General features: G+C 46.6%; 1 protein-coding gene across 11 annotated transcripts in view; it reads left to right on the top strand.

Annotated features, from left to right (window-relative positions):
• Positions 1–13,293, top strand: part of Ptprm (protein tyrosine phosphatase, receptor type, M) — a 701,363-nt gene that overhangs the window by 548,844 nt on the left and 139,226 nt on the right. For 6 of the 11 annotated variants that reach the window (NM_001431774.1, NM_001431773.1, XM_087565010.1 and 3 more), the window contains 3 exon segments: positions 674–825; positions 4,642–4,716; positions 9,415–9,602. In NM_001431774.1, coding sequence (NP_001418703.1) covers positions 674–825; positions 4,642–4,716; positions 9,415–9,602 — 415 coding nt within the window. 11 annotated transcript variants of the gene reach the window in all.

Here is a 13,293-nt window from a genome sequence, read left to right as displayed (position 1 = left end):
TTATGTCATTTTCCACTGTGGTTTTCGGATTTCCATACAGGCAGCTATCACTTTAAATGAGCGTCCTGTGCTTAGTGAGTAGGATACAGCAGTCTGGATTCCCACATTTCCTCCTGCTGAGGGGAGAGGGATGGGGACAAGTTATCCCTGCTGGAAGTAAGGTTGGCTATGGTCAACATCATTTCAAAATATAAGATTGCAGTGTAGTGGGGTGGGACCCTGTTACAGATTGGGGACCCGTAGTCCAATTTTGCCTGGCAAAAAATCTATTAGAATCTTCTCTCTGACACTGCATCTCAGACAGTTATTTAGTGAGAAGCTCGTGACTCGAGGAGCTTATCAGTCAACAGATGGTGACAGAGTCATCTACCATCATTGGTAATTAGGGGTAGGTTGTTGTACGACGAGCACTCTCTGGTTTTCTTCAACTTGCTGCTGCTGCTGCTGTTGTTGTTGTGTTGTTGTTGCTGCTGCTGCTCATTTTCTTGTTGTTAGGAGAGGCCGTGGGTGTTTGCCCTTTCTATATGCAGCCCGGCAGGCATCTCACATACGTAAGCCACATAAATCATTGCAAGAATGAGCGAGGTCGCTCCTCAACACCAGTGAGTACCTGCACCATGACTCTGCCCTCCACCCACACGCATGTCTACATAACTGAACTCTTTGTCCCTAGGAAACTGGCCAAGAAGAGGAAGGAGACGATGAGCAGCACCCGGCAGGAGATGACAGTGATGGTGAACTCGATGGACAAGAGCTACGCTGAGCAAGGCACCAACTGTGATGAAGCCTTCTCCTTCATGGACACACACAACCTTAACGGGAGATGTAAGTGCCCACACCGCATGGCCTTTGCTTAAAGACCTGGTTCTGGTAGATCCGTGGGATTAAAACCCCAAATCCTCTTACAGCATTCTTACAGAGAACTGCTTTGTCCAGACTCTATGCCTACGTCTAGAGAGAGTGTTTTTCTAAAGGTGCTAGGACCTAAGAGGGGAGCCCAAGGATCCAGGGGAAATGTCTTTCAGTTTTCTGAAAGCAGCAACACAAAGGCTCCCCTCTAGCTGAGCACACACCTGCTTTCCCCTCACCCCTTTGGTTGCTTAGATCCCATTTGTAAGCAAGCCAGGTATGGAATTGCACCCGGGAAGTCTGTTGTGAAACAGGTCATTAAATGGCACTAACAAGTTAATTGTTTGTTTGTTCAGCTGACAGGTTCTGCCTTTATTATAGGGCAATTACTGGCAATTAATAAATTAAAATGTGCTTCGGGGTGTCTCAAGCTTCACATTGGGTGGGCTTTGCCTACCTGTGCCCACCCGCGATCCCCTGTGCAGGCAGTGTTTCTAGAGATCAGCAATTCAGTTGTTTATCTGAGGTGCGAAAGGAAGATATTTCCCCATCCCCGATTATGTGGCCAGTGACCAGAGTCAGGTCCCTCAGCTGGGCCCAGTGTTGTAGCTCATGGCACAAACTCATCAAGTCCAAGGACAGGGTTTCTTTGTGGAAAACCCATCCATGCGGACCCCCGCCGGTCCCTCCTGTATGATCAGCATGGGTTCTAACAGCACAGATATGACCAAAGCAATGCCCAGAAAGGCTGGTAGGGCTTGCGACTGCAAGGAGCACGGAGAGGAGTCTAGGGCATCACTGGTAGCCATGGACAGTGTGTGCTGGTCACCTGACCAAGCCTTTCGGCCAGAGGATGCCGGGATGCCAGCCTCTCCTTCTTAGGGTTATGGTACACCCAGCTGTGCCTGCTCCAGAGCCTCATGTGCCTGCGATGATCACTTAGCTTTCACAGACCGCTTCTTTTGATTAGTGGCTGCCATTGCCCCACCTTCTCTTTCCCTAACCATGTGAGCTCCCTGCACACCCAGCCTGCTAGACTTGCCCCACTGCTCTGACACAGTAGGAGGGCAGCATTCTTGGGTTCTCAGCGCCCCCATCCTCTACCCTCCCATGGCGTTCAGGGTAGGGTGCGAAAACTGTCATCGTAATGAACTTTTTCACGCCTTTCTGCTTTTCTGTAGCTGACATTGCTCAGTTTTTCACTAAAAAAGATTAATTACATTTGAAAATATCCATACGTAGTGACAGAGCTCCAAATTAAAGCATCCGGATTGCTTGAATCAGACGGTGGGGGGACTTCAAACACAAAGAGCTGGAGTTTGTGTAGCAGTGGCCGTTTTCGAAGCATCGGTGTATAAGGGACCACACAGGATGGAGGCACGGCTCAGGGGCAGAACACTTATCCAGCATATGTGAAACATATGCAAAACATATGAGAAACACCCGGAAGCCAGGAGGGTATGGAGAGGGAAGAAAGAGACTGCTCAGACACCTCACTTTACAGGAGACACAAAAGGTTCCAAACTTTCACCTCACTTTCAGATTCTCAGGAACACATTTTCTTGAAATGACCCATTCCCAACTCCACACGCACATACACACACACACACACACACACACACACACACACACACACACGCATGCACACAATGCAGATATACATACCTCCAAGTTCTTACTCAGGAACCAAAACTAATAGCTATAGGGTGTCTCAGGTTTGAACCCCAGGAGGAACATTACTGCTGCACAGGAGGTCTAACTGGGCAGTAACTGCAAGACCGCTGAGCAGGTTTGCCAATGCAGCCTCTCTGACTGACCCCCCCCCCTCAATAAACACAGCAGAAGAACTTGTTCCCTCCTGCTCTGCTAGCCATGAAATGTCTCTTACAGTTTTACTGACAGGGATCCCCAGTGGTAAGCATTTTCATAATACTCTATTCATTCCCTCTCAATTAAGCTACCAGGGGAACAATCCCAAGGAGAGTTTACAAGGATGCCTGAGCTACACACACACACACACACACACACACACACGCACGCAGGCACGCACACAAAAACACACGCACACACACACCATGCAGATATACATACCTGCAAGTTCTTACTCAGAAAGTTCTAGAAGCTGTGAGGTGAGTAACTTTTTAAAATGAGATAGTAATAAAAACAAGGCTGGAGAATTTAAAAGTGAGGCAAAGCTCATTTACATGAGGGGGTTGTAACCTGTCCACTGAAGCACATAGAAGTGACGCCTTGCACTTTCCTCTACCATAAGTAGGGGAATGTGGAATATGGAAAGGGGGAATGGGCTTAGTCTGAATACTTAAAGACAAATGTTTAGCTCAAAGGTGGATTCCAGTGCTCAAATGTACTTTAACACAAAGGTAGAAATAAACATAGTTATTTCATATCTGCCTCGCACGCATTTATCAGACACATGAAGCCGCCTGTTCATAAGTGTACAGTTTCTTTCGTTCCTCTTTCTATCAATTATTATTTTCCTGGCAACTTACCAAAGTCATGCATAAATGGGACCCTTCTCTGTTTTAGGGCAATAACCAGGTAACTGACAGGGAGCCCTGGATTCTGGGCCTCCCCCTGGCAGGCCTATCTGTCCTTTGAAGATATGGCCATGAACACAGGCACTTCCCTTTACAACGGGGATTGCTTCTGACAACTAAAATACCTTAACCCGTCATCAAAATAAATGCACCCCAAGTAACCCAAGGGTCCCATAACACTGCCGTGGATAGGGTGACGTGGTGGGGATAGGGTGTGTGTACCTCTGCAGGAACTCAGCGTCAAATAAGTCACCTCAGTTCTTAGGAGAACCGCAGCCATGGGTGATGATGTTGAACTACTCTGAGCAGATATCAGTCCTTACGCGTTAGTGGAGTGAAAGGGTCCTGTGTTATTAACATTTTGCAATATAGAGGAGAGTGATCATCCTACAAAACTGGAGATACCTATTTTCAACCAGTTAATCAGAGGATTTGACATTCTGTCTTATAGCAGTAGAGACAAAGAGACGGTGTGGTTCTTCAGAGAAATAATCCAAAGAAATATATATATTTTATCTTTTAAAGATTAAAAGAGCAACATGGAAAAAATAGTTTCATTTTCAGTATATGAGCCAGATTTCAGCAACCCAAATTTTTTTTTAAGATTTATTTATTTATTATATATAAGTACACTGTAGCTGTCTTCTGATACACCAGAAGAGGGCATCAGATCTCATTACAGATGGTTGTGAGCCACCATGTGGTTGCTGGGATTTGAACTCACAACTCTGGAAGAGCAGTCGGTGCTCTTAACCACTGAGACATCTCTCTAGCCCAAATTTTCAAAATATGAAAAAATAGAATTTCTAGCAAAGCACCAAAACACTGCTATTCCCTTTGTTCGTCCGAAGCTTCGTATTGACTTGTTCCCACATTTGCAGTCATAAACATCAGCTCAGAGCAGAAGCACAATCACAAAGTCAAGGCAAAAAACCCAGAGTAAGGAGCCTCTTGGATTCCCCCATTCGATGTGGTGGTCCTTTGTAGGTGTTTTCCATTATGGGATAAGAAGAGTCTTTGTCTGATCAAAAGGGTTCGTCCCCTAAAAAGGATGAGTGGCTACCCAGAAACTACTGAGAATGGTCATGCTTGTCACATGGACTTCAGCGAATCCCAGAAGCTTCTCTGTATGAGCGATCTACCTTAACACGGACCGGCTGCCATGATTGCAGAATGCCGTAGATTCCAAACTCAACTTACCTGTGGCCTCTGACCTGCTTTTCTCTCTCCACAGCCGTGTCTTCACCGTCATCCTTTACAATGAAAACAAACACGCTGAGCACCTCAGTGCCGAATTCCTATTACCCAGGTAACGTGCTCCACCACTGCGCGCCCTCACCTTCTTCGGTGGTGCATGGGCATTCTGCTTGATGCAAAGCTGAGACTTTCGGTGGCTTTCCTGGGGAAGTGGGGGTTCGCTCGTCCATCACTGACTGTTCTTTCTCTCTTTATTCTCCCTGCGTTGCCCTGCTTACGATGTATGGCAGACCCATTTGTGCCAACTGCAATCTTAGGTGAGAATAATCCCCTTCCCCAAAGTTTATTTCAGGAGTGACTGAGAAAAATCATCTATCCCCCTAGAGGAGTCTGGAGCTTTTACTGTGCATGACGTCATGGTTAGCAGCGGGGGCATGGGGCGGAGTGGGGCTAGGGGCATGGGGCGGGCAGGTGATGAGGCTTCCTCTGAGGTCGCCACTGGTAGGAAGGGTTTGCTGCATGTGGGAGTAGGGTTATACCAGAGGGCTTCAGTGAGCAAGCCCAGCTCCAGGGCTCTCCCTTTCTGTGTTCAGAATTTAGTGTCAGCTCTGATCCCAGGGGGAGACAAATGACACGTCATCACTCAGCTGGGTACTCCCCGGAGCCGACTCCTGTCCAATGTGACAGTCATAAATGTGGAAATGGCTGCGTGTTATTTCTGCTTATCTCTCTAAGCACTAAAAAGGAAAAAAAAAGCCAGTTTCGAAAACTAGCATTTTCCTAATGATGCCCCCCCCACGCCACACAGTGCAGTGATCACAGCAGGGTCTAGACCCCCTGCCCGTCCACCCAGGGCAGCCCCCAGCAGCGCTGTCTATCACACAGTGGAATTTTAACAGAACTGATGTTCTGAGCGGCGGAATGGCAGGAGGGCGCCTCAACATTGTGCACTCTGTGATATGTAAGATGTCACAAGAAATGATCTAAAATGTTAGCCCGACAGGGCAGAATGCATTTAAAGTATGAAATACTCCCAGCAGGGGGACTGACTACAGGGGGAAAAGATCCCGCCCCTACAGTGTAAGCGGGGGTGAGGAGACATGGCATTACCCAGTTGTCATCAGCAGACAAAGCATGAGTTGCCGTTGGGTTTGAGACGCATATGTAACCCGAGCGTGTCCCGACTGTGTTCTCTTTCCACCACTAACCTTCCGGGAAAGGAGCACAACAAACGCGACTTCCAGGTATATACCGGTTCGCTGTGGCCAGAGCTTCATCCTCAGCCTCCACTTCTCCTTCCTGACTCTCCTCACTAGGCCTCAGTATCCCACCCGCACCGAGATTCCCCACTGTGCTTCTCAGTTCTCAAAGTTGTCCCGATTCCCAAAGGACAGGGTGACTCTGGTCTTCACACTGGAGTTTTGGAGGCTTGAGCAAATTGGTTGCCCAAGGGCAAGAAAACTGAGCTAAGGAAAATGGAACAGGATATTTGAAATGATTCACCTGAGGCCCTACGCAGCCCGCGGCCCGCAAGCAGGCTTTGGCACCTACTACAAAGCGGGTGCGTGGTTTTAAACCCTTCTCACGGGTGAGGGACACGGGCGCATTTCATGTACACTGACACTGCGATCTCCACGCAGAGGCACCTGGGAAGTTGCCGGGTGGGCGAAGATCGGCGCATGAGCCTGCATCACGTTCACATCCCAGGTCCCTCTTTAGCTCTCGTCCTGGAGGAACCGTGGGTAGGGAGGGCTGAGTCTCGCACGTCAGAGGGAAGAAAACATTCAGATTTCACAGCAGGGTAAAGATAAGCTTATTAAACAAATATCATTTCTCCAAAGCCACTGCCTTATTATTAGGAACATTAATGACATCTTTTGAAGTCGGTTAGGCTCCCTTTTCTGAGAAGAGAGAATTCAAGTTTCAAAACTGGTGTGAAAAAAAAAAAATAAGTCTAGCACATGCACAGATCACTGTTTTCTGGTAAAATCTGTGCAATGGAAAACAGTGGAATAAGTGGTGTGGGGTTGGGAAACCATGCTAGAACCCCAGGATCTGGTTATCCCTTGAAAACCACAGGAAGAAAAGCTGGGTGTCTAGCTTGGTCCTTTGGAGAGGAATAGGATTAGTTACAATTTACGTTGAGACAGGAAGGGTTATTCTGTTAGGAAACAGTTCAGCACAAATAATGTATTCACTACATTAATGTATCATTTTCACCTACAAAGACCCAATTCTCATGGAGAATTTAAGTCCACTTTACCTCATTTGCTTGAAAAAAAAAAAAAAAACCAAATGAGTGAATGGATGGAAGGCTGGATGGAGGCAGACAGACAGTTGGTAGACAGTAAATGACTAAGCCTCCTCCATCTCAAAAAATACAGCATCCATTCTCAAGTTAGTATTTTCAGCTAATTCATTAATGAACATAGAATTAATTTTCAATTCTCAGAAAAATCACCGGAAATAATACATTCAGAAAACATCCGGATTTTTTTTCCAAGACATTATTTTTAGTTTAAGAAAATTGTTGATGGGTAACTTTTTAATACAGGAGAAGGATGACATGGGGTACTGTTCATCAGTAATAAATCATTTCGGCGGTCAGGGAAAACTGATTAATGGCTCATTTTAGTAGAGTCGGGAATTTCTAGCAGGAGAGGCGACCCAGTTTCCCAACAGACACGGCACATGAGGCCAAGGCATCATCACGCAATGGAGAAACACGGGCAGTGTGGGCAGCAGTTGTGGCTAAAAGCACCGCCAGCCTCGTGCTATCTCTACTTGAAAAAGCCTGGGTCCTTTAGGTGGCCTTTTCTCCCAGCCAAAAATGAGAGTCGAATCAACCCGTATTCATGACACAAAGGATTAAAAAACAAAGAGAACAAGAGAGGCACAGAGGGGAAAGTAACTAACGTTCCATTGCTCTAAGTATTTATTCAGAGAAGAGCTTTCTCCCAGAGGAACTAAAAGCCCAGTGGACCAAGTACCTCAGCAGGGATCCCTCATCCCAGCTGACAAACTCTTGGCCTTGGCCAGCAAGCAGCTCTGATGTGCGAACTCCCAGGGGGTATTGGTGACTGTTTAAAAAAAACGGGGAAAGTAGACCTTGCTAAATATCAAAGCAAATCCAAAGGGAAAGCCAAAAGGAATCATGAAGTCAGCGTTCTCACCCTTCTTTATTTTGTTTCTTTTCCGTGTCTTTAGCCGCCTTGTAGTGACTGGGGTGCCATTTCCGCAACGGCAACATAGCTCCACCCCCCGTGTACCACCTTCCATACCATGCATCCCCGGGGCTTTGCAATGCATTCGGAGCAGGGTTGCAGGACAGGCGCTGGGTTCCTTAGGACCAAGCATTTACGTAGCCGATGACAACAGCAGCAGAAGTCATCTCAGGACAAGTGTAGCTATAACCCCTGTTGAATGCACAATTTCCCAAGCATCTCCATCCTCTCTGATATCTTTTCATTACTTCCGTGGAAAGTCGATTTGCCGTCTCCTTTTCAGTGACTCCTAGCACTGTGGTTTCGTAGAAGCCCCCCTCGTCCTCGAGACCACGAGAGGGACCCAGCATTGTAAGGAGCTAACCCATAGAAGATCAAGTTCCGAATCGAGTAGCCTCGACTGGACATGTCTGTTTCAGACATGCTTAGTAGATAACATTGCCTCAACCCGTTAATCTACTTTACCAGTCAGGACCCATTAAAATAGAGCCTCTTCTGGCAACTTTGACCAAATTTCTGACATTAATTCTCTAGTTCAACTTGATTGGCTTTGCTCAAAAAATTTAAAAGACAAACGTGTTGCATACAAATAGCCTTTAGTTATTTCTCTGTTTATGGGGGATGAAAAGCAATTTTATACCAACATTCACCTCCTTTTTGCCATTGGGTGCTCAAATGAGAGAATTCCGCCCTAACGCCATGGCAGAGTTGAGGCTGTGCCCTCTGACCGCCTCTCTCTCTCTCTCTGGAGAATTTAAGTGGAAGGCTAGAACACAAAGTAAAATTGCCTGTAGTTATCCACACAGACTGTTGCTTACGTCCTGTCTCCTTTTTCTCCTCCTCTTCTCTCCTGATATGTATCCGCTTTAAAGTGCCAATCAATGGTAAGTTCCCCAACCGGCCCCTTGGAGACGCTTCGGAGGGAGTGCGGGAGTGTGTGTCTTCCTCACAGACCTGACAGAGCCAGTGTGCCGCCCTGTGCTGGCCTGCATGCTTGCTGTCCTAGGCCATCCTGTGTGTGACGCGTTGGCCCGCAGTCTTTCGTTCAGTTTTCCGATCCCAGAGCATGCAAAGTGACTCATCGAAGCACTGCTCCCAAACCAGGCTCCCTCTCGGGTTTTTCCTCCCTCCTTAGATCTCCTGAACCAAGTGCCCATCCCACCGCTAGCTTCCTATGCCAAACCCATTTTGTGCACTTTTCTTTTGCTCACAGAACATTTGTAGAGTCCGTTTATCTCATCACACAAACGAGTTAGGTGACATTCGGAAGTATGTACAAGCCTGGTTTTGCACCAGGTCTTGATAAAGTTTCAGACCGAAACTTTCACCAATTTCGCCACTGAAATGCGGGAAGGAGCGTTTGTCAATGAGCTTTGCAGAAGCAATTATCTCGTTTGGACTGCTTTGTAAGAGCAAAGGTCCTGCCTCATTGCTAGCAATATCGCCAATCCCACTTACAAACGTGTAACTTTTGTTTTCTGGCTAAATCGTCCTACAGTAGAGGGACGTCAGCAGCCAGCTTGTTAGCACCGTGTGGTCCTGACCCTCTGGTTCACCCCCCTTTTCTCCTTTGTCTTCCTTTCTAGATGAGACCCACACCATGGCCAGCGACACCAGCAGCCTAGCACAGCCCCATACTTACAAGAAGCGGGAAGCCGCGGACGTGCCTTATCAGACGGGACAGCTTCACCCAGCTATCCGTGTGGCAGATCTCCTCCAACACATCACTCAGATGAAGTGTGCTGAGGGCTATGGCTTCAAGGAGGAGTATGAGGTGAGCCTGGGCCAGCAGCTGACTGTCACTGCATGGATCCTAGAGATGCCAGGCAGAGGGCCAGATGGGATGAGGAGACTTAGACCAAGTTCATGTGTGTTCGATGGGAAATGAAAACCATTTCACAATTCACTTCCTTGGGTAGAAACACGCATTGGCTGCAGGCTCTCTTCCTCTTCCTCCTCCTCCTCCTCAACTATTTTCCTGCCACTAAGTAGGAAGTTAAGTCCAAGTTCTGTGGCTGTCTCAGGAAGAAAAGTGTCCACTTAAAGCCACTGCAGATCTACTAGTAAAGTCACATTGTAAAGGGCAGACAGGAGTAAAAGGCCTGGCTGTGGCATGGCTGGCTGTAATTTCTCCTGGAGTTTTAGTATCTGAGAGTGTGCACTGCTGATAGGGATGTTCCGGGGGGACCATGGTATCCTCCTACCTTATATAAATCAGAGTGTCCCTCCTTCTCAGCCTTACTCATCAAGCAGGTTTTGCTAGAAACTCATTCTAGAATCAGAGGAAACTTTCTGACTTCACAACATTCAGTGCAAAATAGCACACCATCCACCAAGAGTGTGTGCAGGTTTGTGTGTGGGGAAGGGGGGATAGGATTACATTGATTTGTGTGTGTTAGTAACACAAAAAAGCAATACAAAACAATACAATGTGATGTAATATAACATAAGCGTGTGGTCACTGGGAAGAGCATGATTTCTCAGATAGAAGCGGAGCTGCGCAGAGTTGACTTCTGAGCCTTGGGATATGTTTCCATCATTCCCTTATCTATAGAGTCAGCTCGCATTTTAGAAACTTCCCATCAGGCTCTAGAGTGTTGCTTTGTTATTAGTTTAGTCCCTCTTTGTTATGCAGTCATCTTATCCCGCACTTACACCGGCAAAGTGCTCAGAGGGGCTCCTCCTGTCTGGGTTTAAGAAGGATAGAAATCTACGTTACAGAGTCTCGGATCAGCGCCTTGGCGCCTTGGCCACAGTCTTCATAAACTGGCATCCAAGTCCCAGGCTCCTTGGTTAACATGGTGAAGCATTTTACAGTTCAAGTGGTGTACACCGCACTAGCCACACGAGAGTAGCAGGAGGGGATCCAGCAGACTTTACGAAACTTGGTGCCAATTTTGGAGGAGACAATACATGTGACTAATGACTTTGTGCTTTTCCCTTTTTTATTTAAGAAATGTTTTATACAATATATTCTGATCACGCTCTCCCCCTCCCCCAATTCCTCCCAGATCCTCCCCACCCCTTCACCCACCCAACTCTGTGCCCCCCTCTTTCCCTCTCTCTCTTTAAAACACAAGTAAAACTCAAAAAAAGAAACACACATACACAAAATAACCCACCAAAACAAACAAACAAAAAAAAAACGAAATATACAAGCAAAAGACCAATAAGATTAAACCATCCAAACAAAGCAATATGAGGCAAAAACACCATTGGGTTTGTTATGCGTTAGCCAACTATTACTGGGCGTGGGGCCACCCCTTATGTGCGCTTAACGCAACCAGTGAGACTCCATTGGAGAAAAGGTTTTGCTTTGCAAACAGGTTTCAGTTACAGAGGTCTTGGTTAGAAGTGGGAGCCCAGGTCCATGTTCCCCTTGTGGTCCTGGGAACCTGTCTGGTTTGAACCCATGCAGGCCCCATGCATGCTGCCGCAGTCTCTGTGGGTTCCTGTATGTCCTGACGACATTTCCTTGATGTCACTCATCCCTCTGGACTTAACGCTATTTCTGCATAACATAAGGGAGACAGCCCGTCTAGAACTTCGTGTTCCAAAGTTTCTCCCTGCACGCTGTCCAGCTGTGGGTCTCCATGTTGGTTCCCATCTGCTGCAGGGGGGAGCTCCTCTGATGATGGCTGAGTGAGGCACTCATGAATGAGTATAGCGGAATGTCAGCAGGAGTCACTTCATGGCTCTGTCCCTGTAGCAAAAGAATTTGGTTTTCTTCTAGGCCCACGGTCCATCCAATCTCGGGTTCTTGGCCACCCTAACAGTGCCGGGGTATGTGCCTTAAATTCAATGGGAGAGTGGTTGTCTGTTCCCACAATCTTGGAACTAGAATTAGAGCAGAACAACCATCAAACAATGTTCTATGTCTCACTGTGGGCCACTTTACTGTGGGCCCCAGCTTGGTCTTAGGCTGAACTCTCTCTCCAGCTTGATTATGAAAGATCTACCACAAAGGACACCAACAGTGGCTGAACCACAGCCGCTGGCCCAGCGCAGACACAGACATGCTATGCCCGGCCACGCACGTACCACCTGCTACGGCAGCAGTGATCTGAGATCAGAAGAATACAAAGCCATGGGGACCAATCCCAACTATGTCCCCGGAGTCACATTTACCCCAGAAGACGTTTCCGTAGTTCTGTATTTCAGCGGCCCTGAAGTTCTCAGACTCCCCCTTAGCAGCTCAGTGTATAATTCAGTGAAACTGACAGCCTTTCGCATGTCGCCTCACGCACTTTTAAAGGGTAGCTTAGGAATTAATAGGATTAAGAAGAGTAAGACTTCCAAAAGCATTAATATCTTATGAAAGACAAAATTAGGTTATTGAGAAAACATAAGACTAATGAATGGAGATGCTGTCTTGGCTCTATCCAATATTCTGCATGCAGATACTGCTTGCATGTTTATTAAAGATGTTAATGTCGGAGAGATTAGTTATAGGCTCAAATAACAATTTATAAAATAGCTGAGTCCAGTTTTTCATGGACTGTTTAAACATACCCACCTCGTGACTACTGTAACACACTACGGGCGACGCATATCCGAATGCCTGCAAAGTTTACTTCCCATCCAAGCCTCCTGAGGGCTGTGTATCTGCAGGTTCAAACTAGGGTACATTGCACTCATCTTAAACATTCACCGATCGACAGCTCGTTAAGATTTGTTACATGTTAAAATGACATGTTGTCTGTGAATGAATTTCAAAACAAAAAATATCTTCCTCTTTCATTCAACCCATTCAGCGATCAGGGAAATGATCTTAAAGCAATAATCTTGAAACTCAAAAATCAATAATCAAATTTAAAAGAAAAAAGGAGGGAGAAAAGAAAATGTGAAATAGCGTGTGGGAGGGGAACCACTGAGCAAACATGTAAAACTGGAAATTTTTATTTGGAATAATTCCACTGGGCTGGAGAGATGGCTTGGCTGTTGAAGGCAAGGCTCACAACCAAAAATATGTAAATAATCTCGTCACTCAGTCACTCACCCCTTGCCATCATTAATATGAACCCATGCTGGGATTAATGTGACAATTCAGACGGATGCTGGCGTCCCCCTGTGATCTGTAATTACAAGGGATCGGTCTGAAGCAATGGCGTTGGGTAGGCAAACCTATGTAAAAGTGCATATCTCACACGAGACCTGAAGTCTGGCCACCCCTGGCTTTGTGTCTAACAAGTATTCTTGTTCTGATTTTCCTAACCCCACACAGTCTTTATCCTAGGGTAGATAAAGAAAATCTTTAAATGGTTGCTTTCTAAATGCAGTTAGTGCGCTGGCCAGTTTTATGTCTTTGACGCAAGCTAGAGTCATTACAGAAGAGGGAACCTCAAATCAGAAAATGCCTCTAGGAGATTCGGCTGTAGGTAAGATGATAGGCCATTTTCACAATTAGTGATAGATGGGGGAAGGCCCAGCCCATTGTTGGTGGGGCCACCCCTGGGATAGCCATC

This window comes from Rattus norvegicus, chromosome 9 (genome assembly GCF_021556685.1).
Source record: "Rattus norvegicus strain SHRSP/BbbUtx chromosome 9, alternate assembly SHRSP_T2T, whole genome shotgun sequence".
Taxonomy (NCBI): domain Eukaryota; kingdom Metazoa; phylum Chordata; class Mammalia; order Rodentia; family Muridae; genus Rattus; species Rattus norvegicus.
This window is presented reverse-complemented; position numbering and strand designations above follow the sequence as displayed.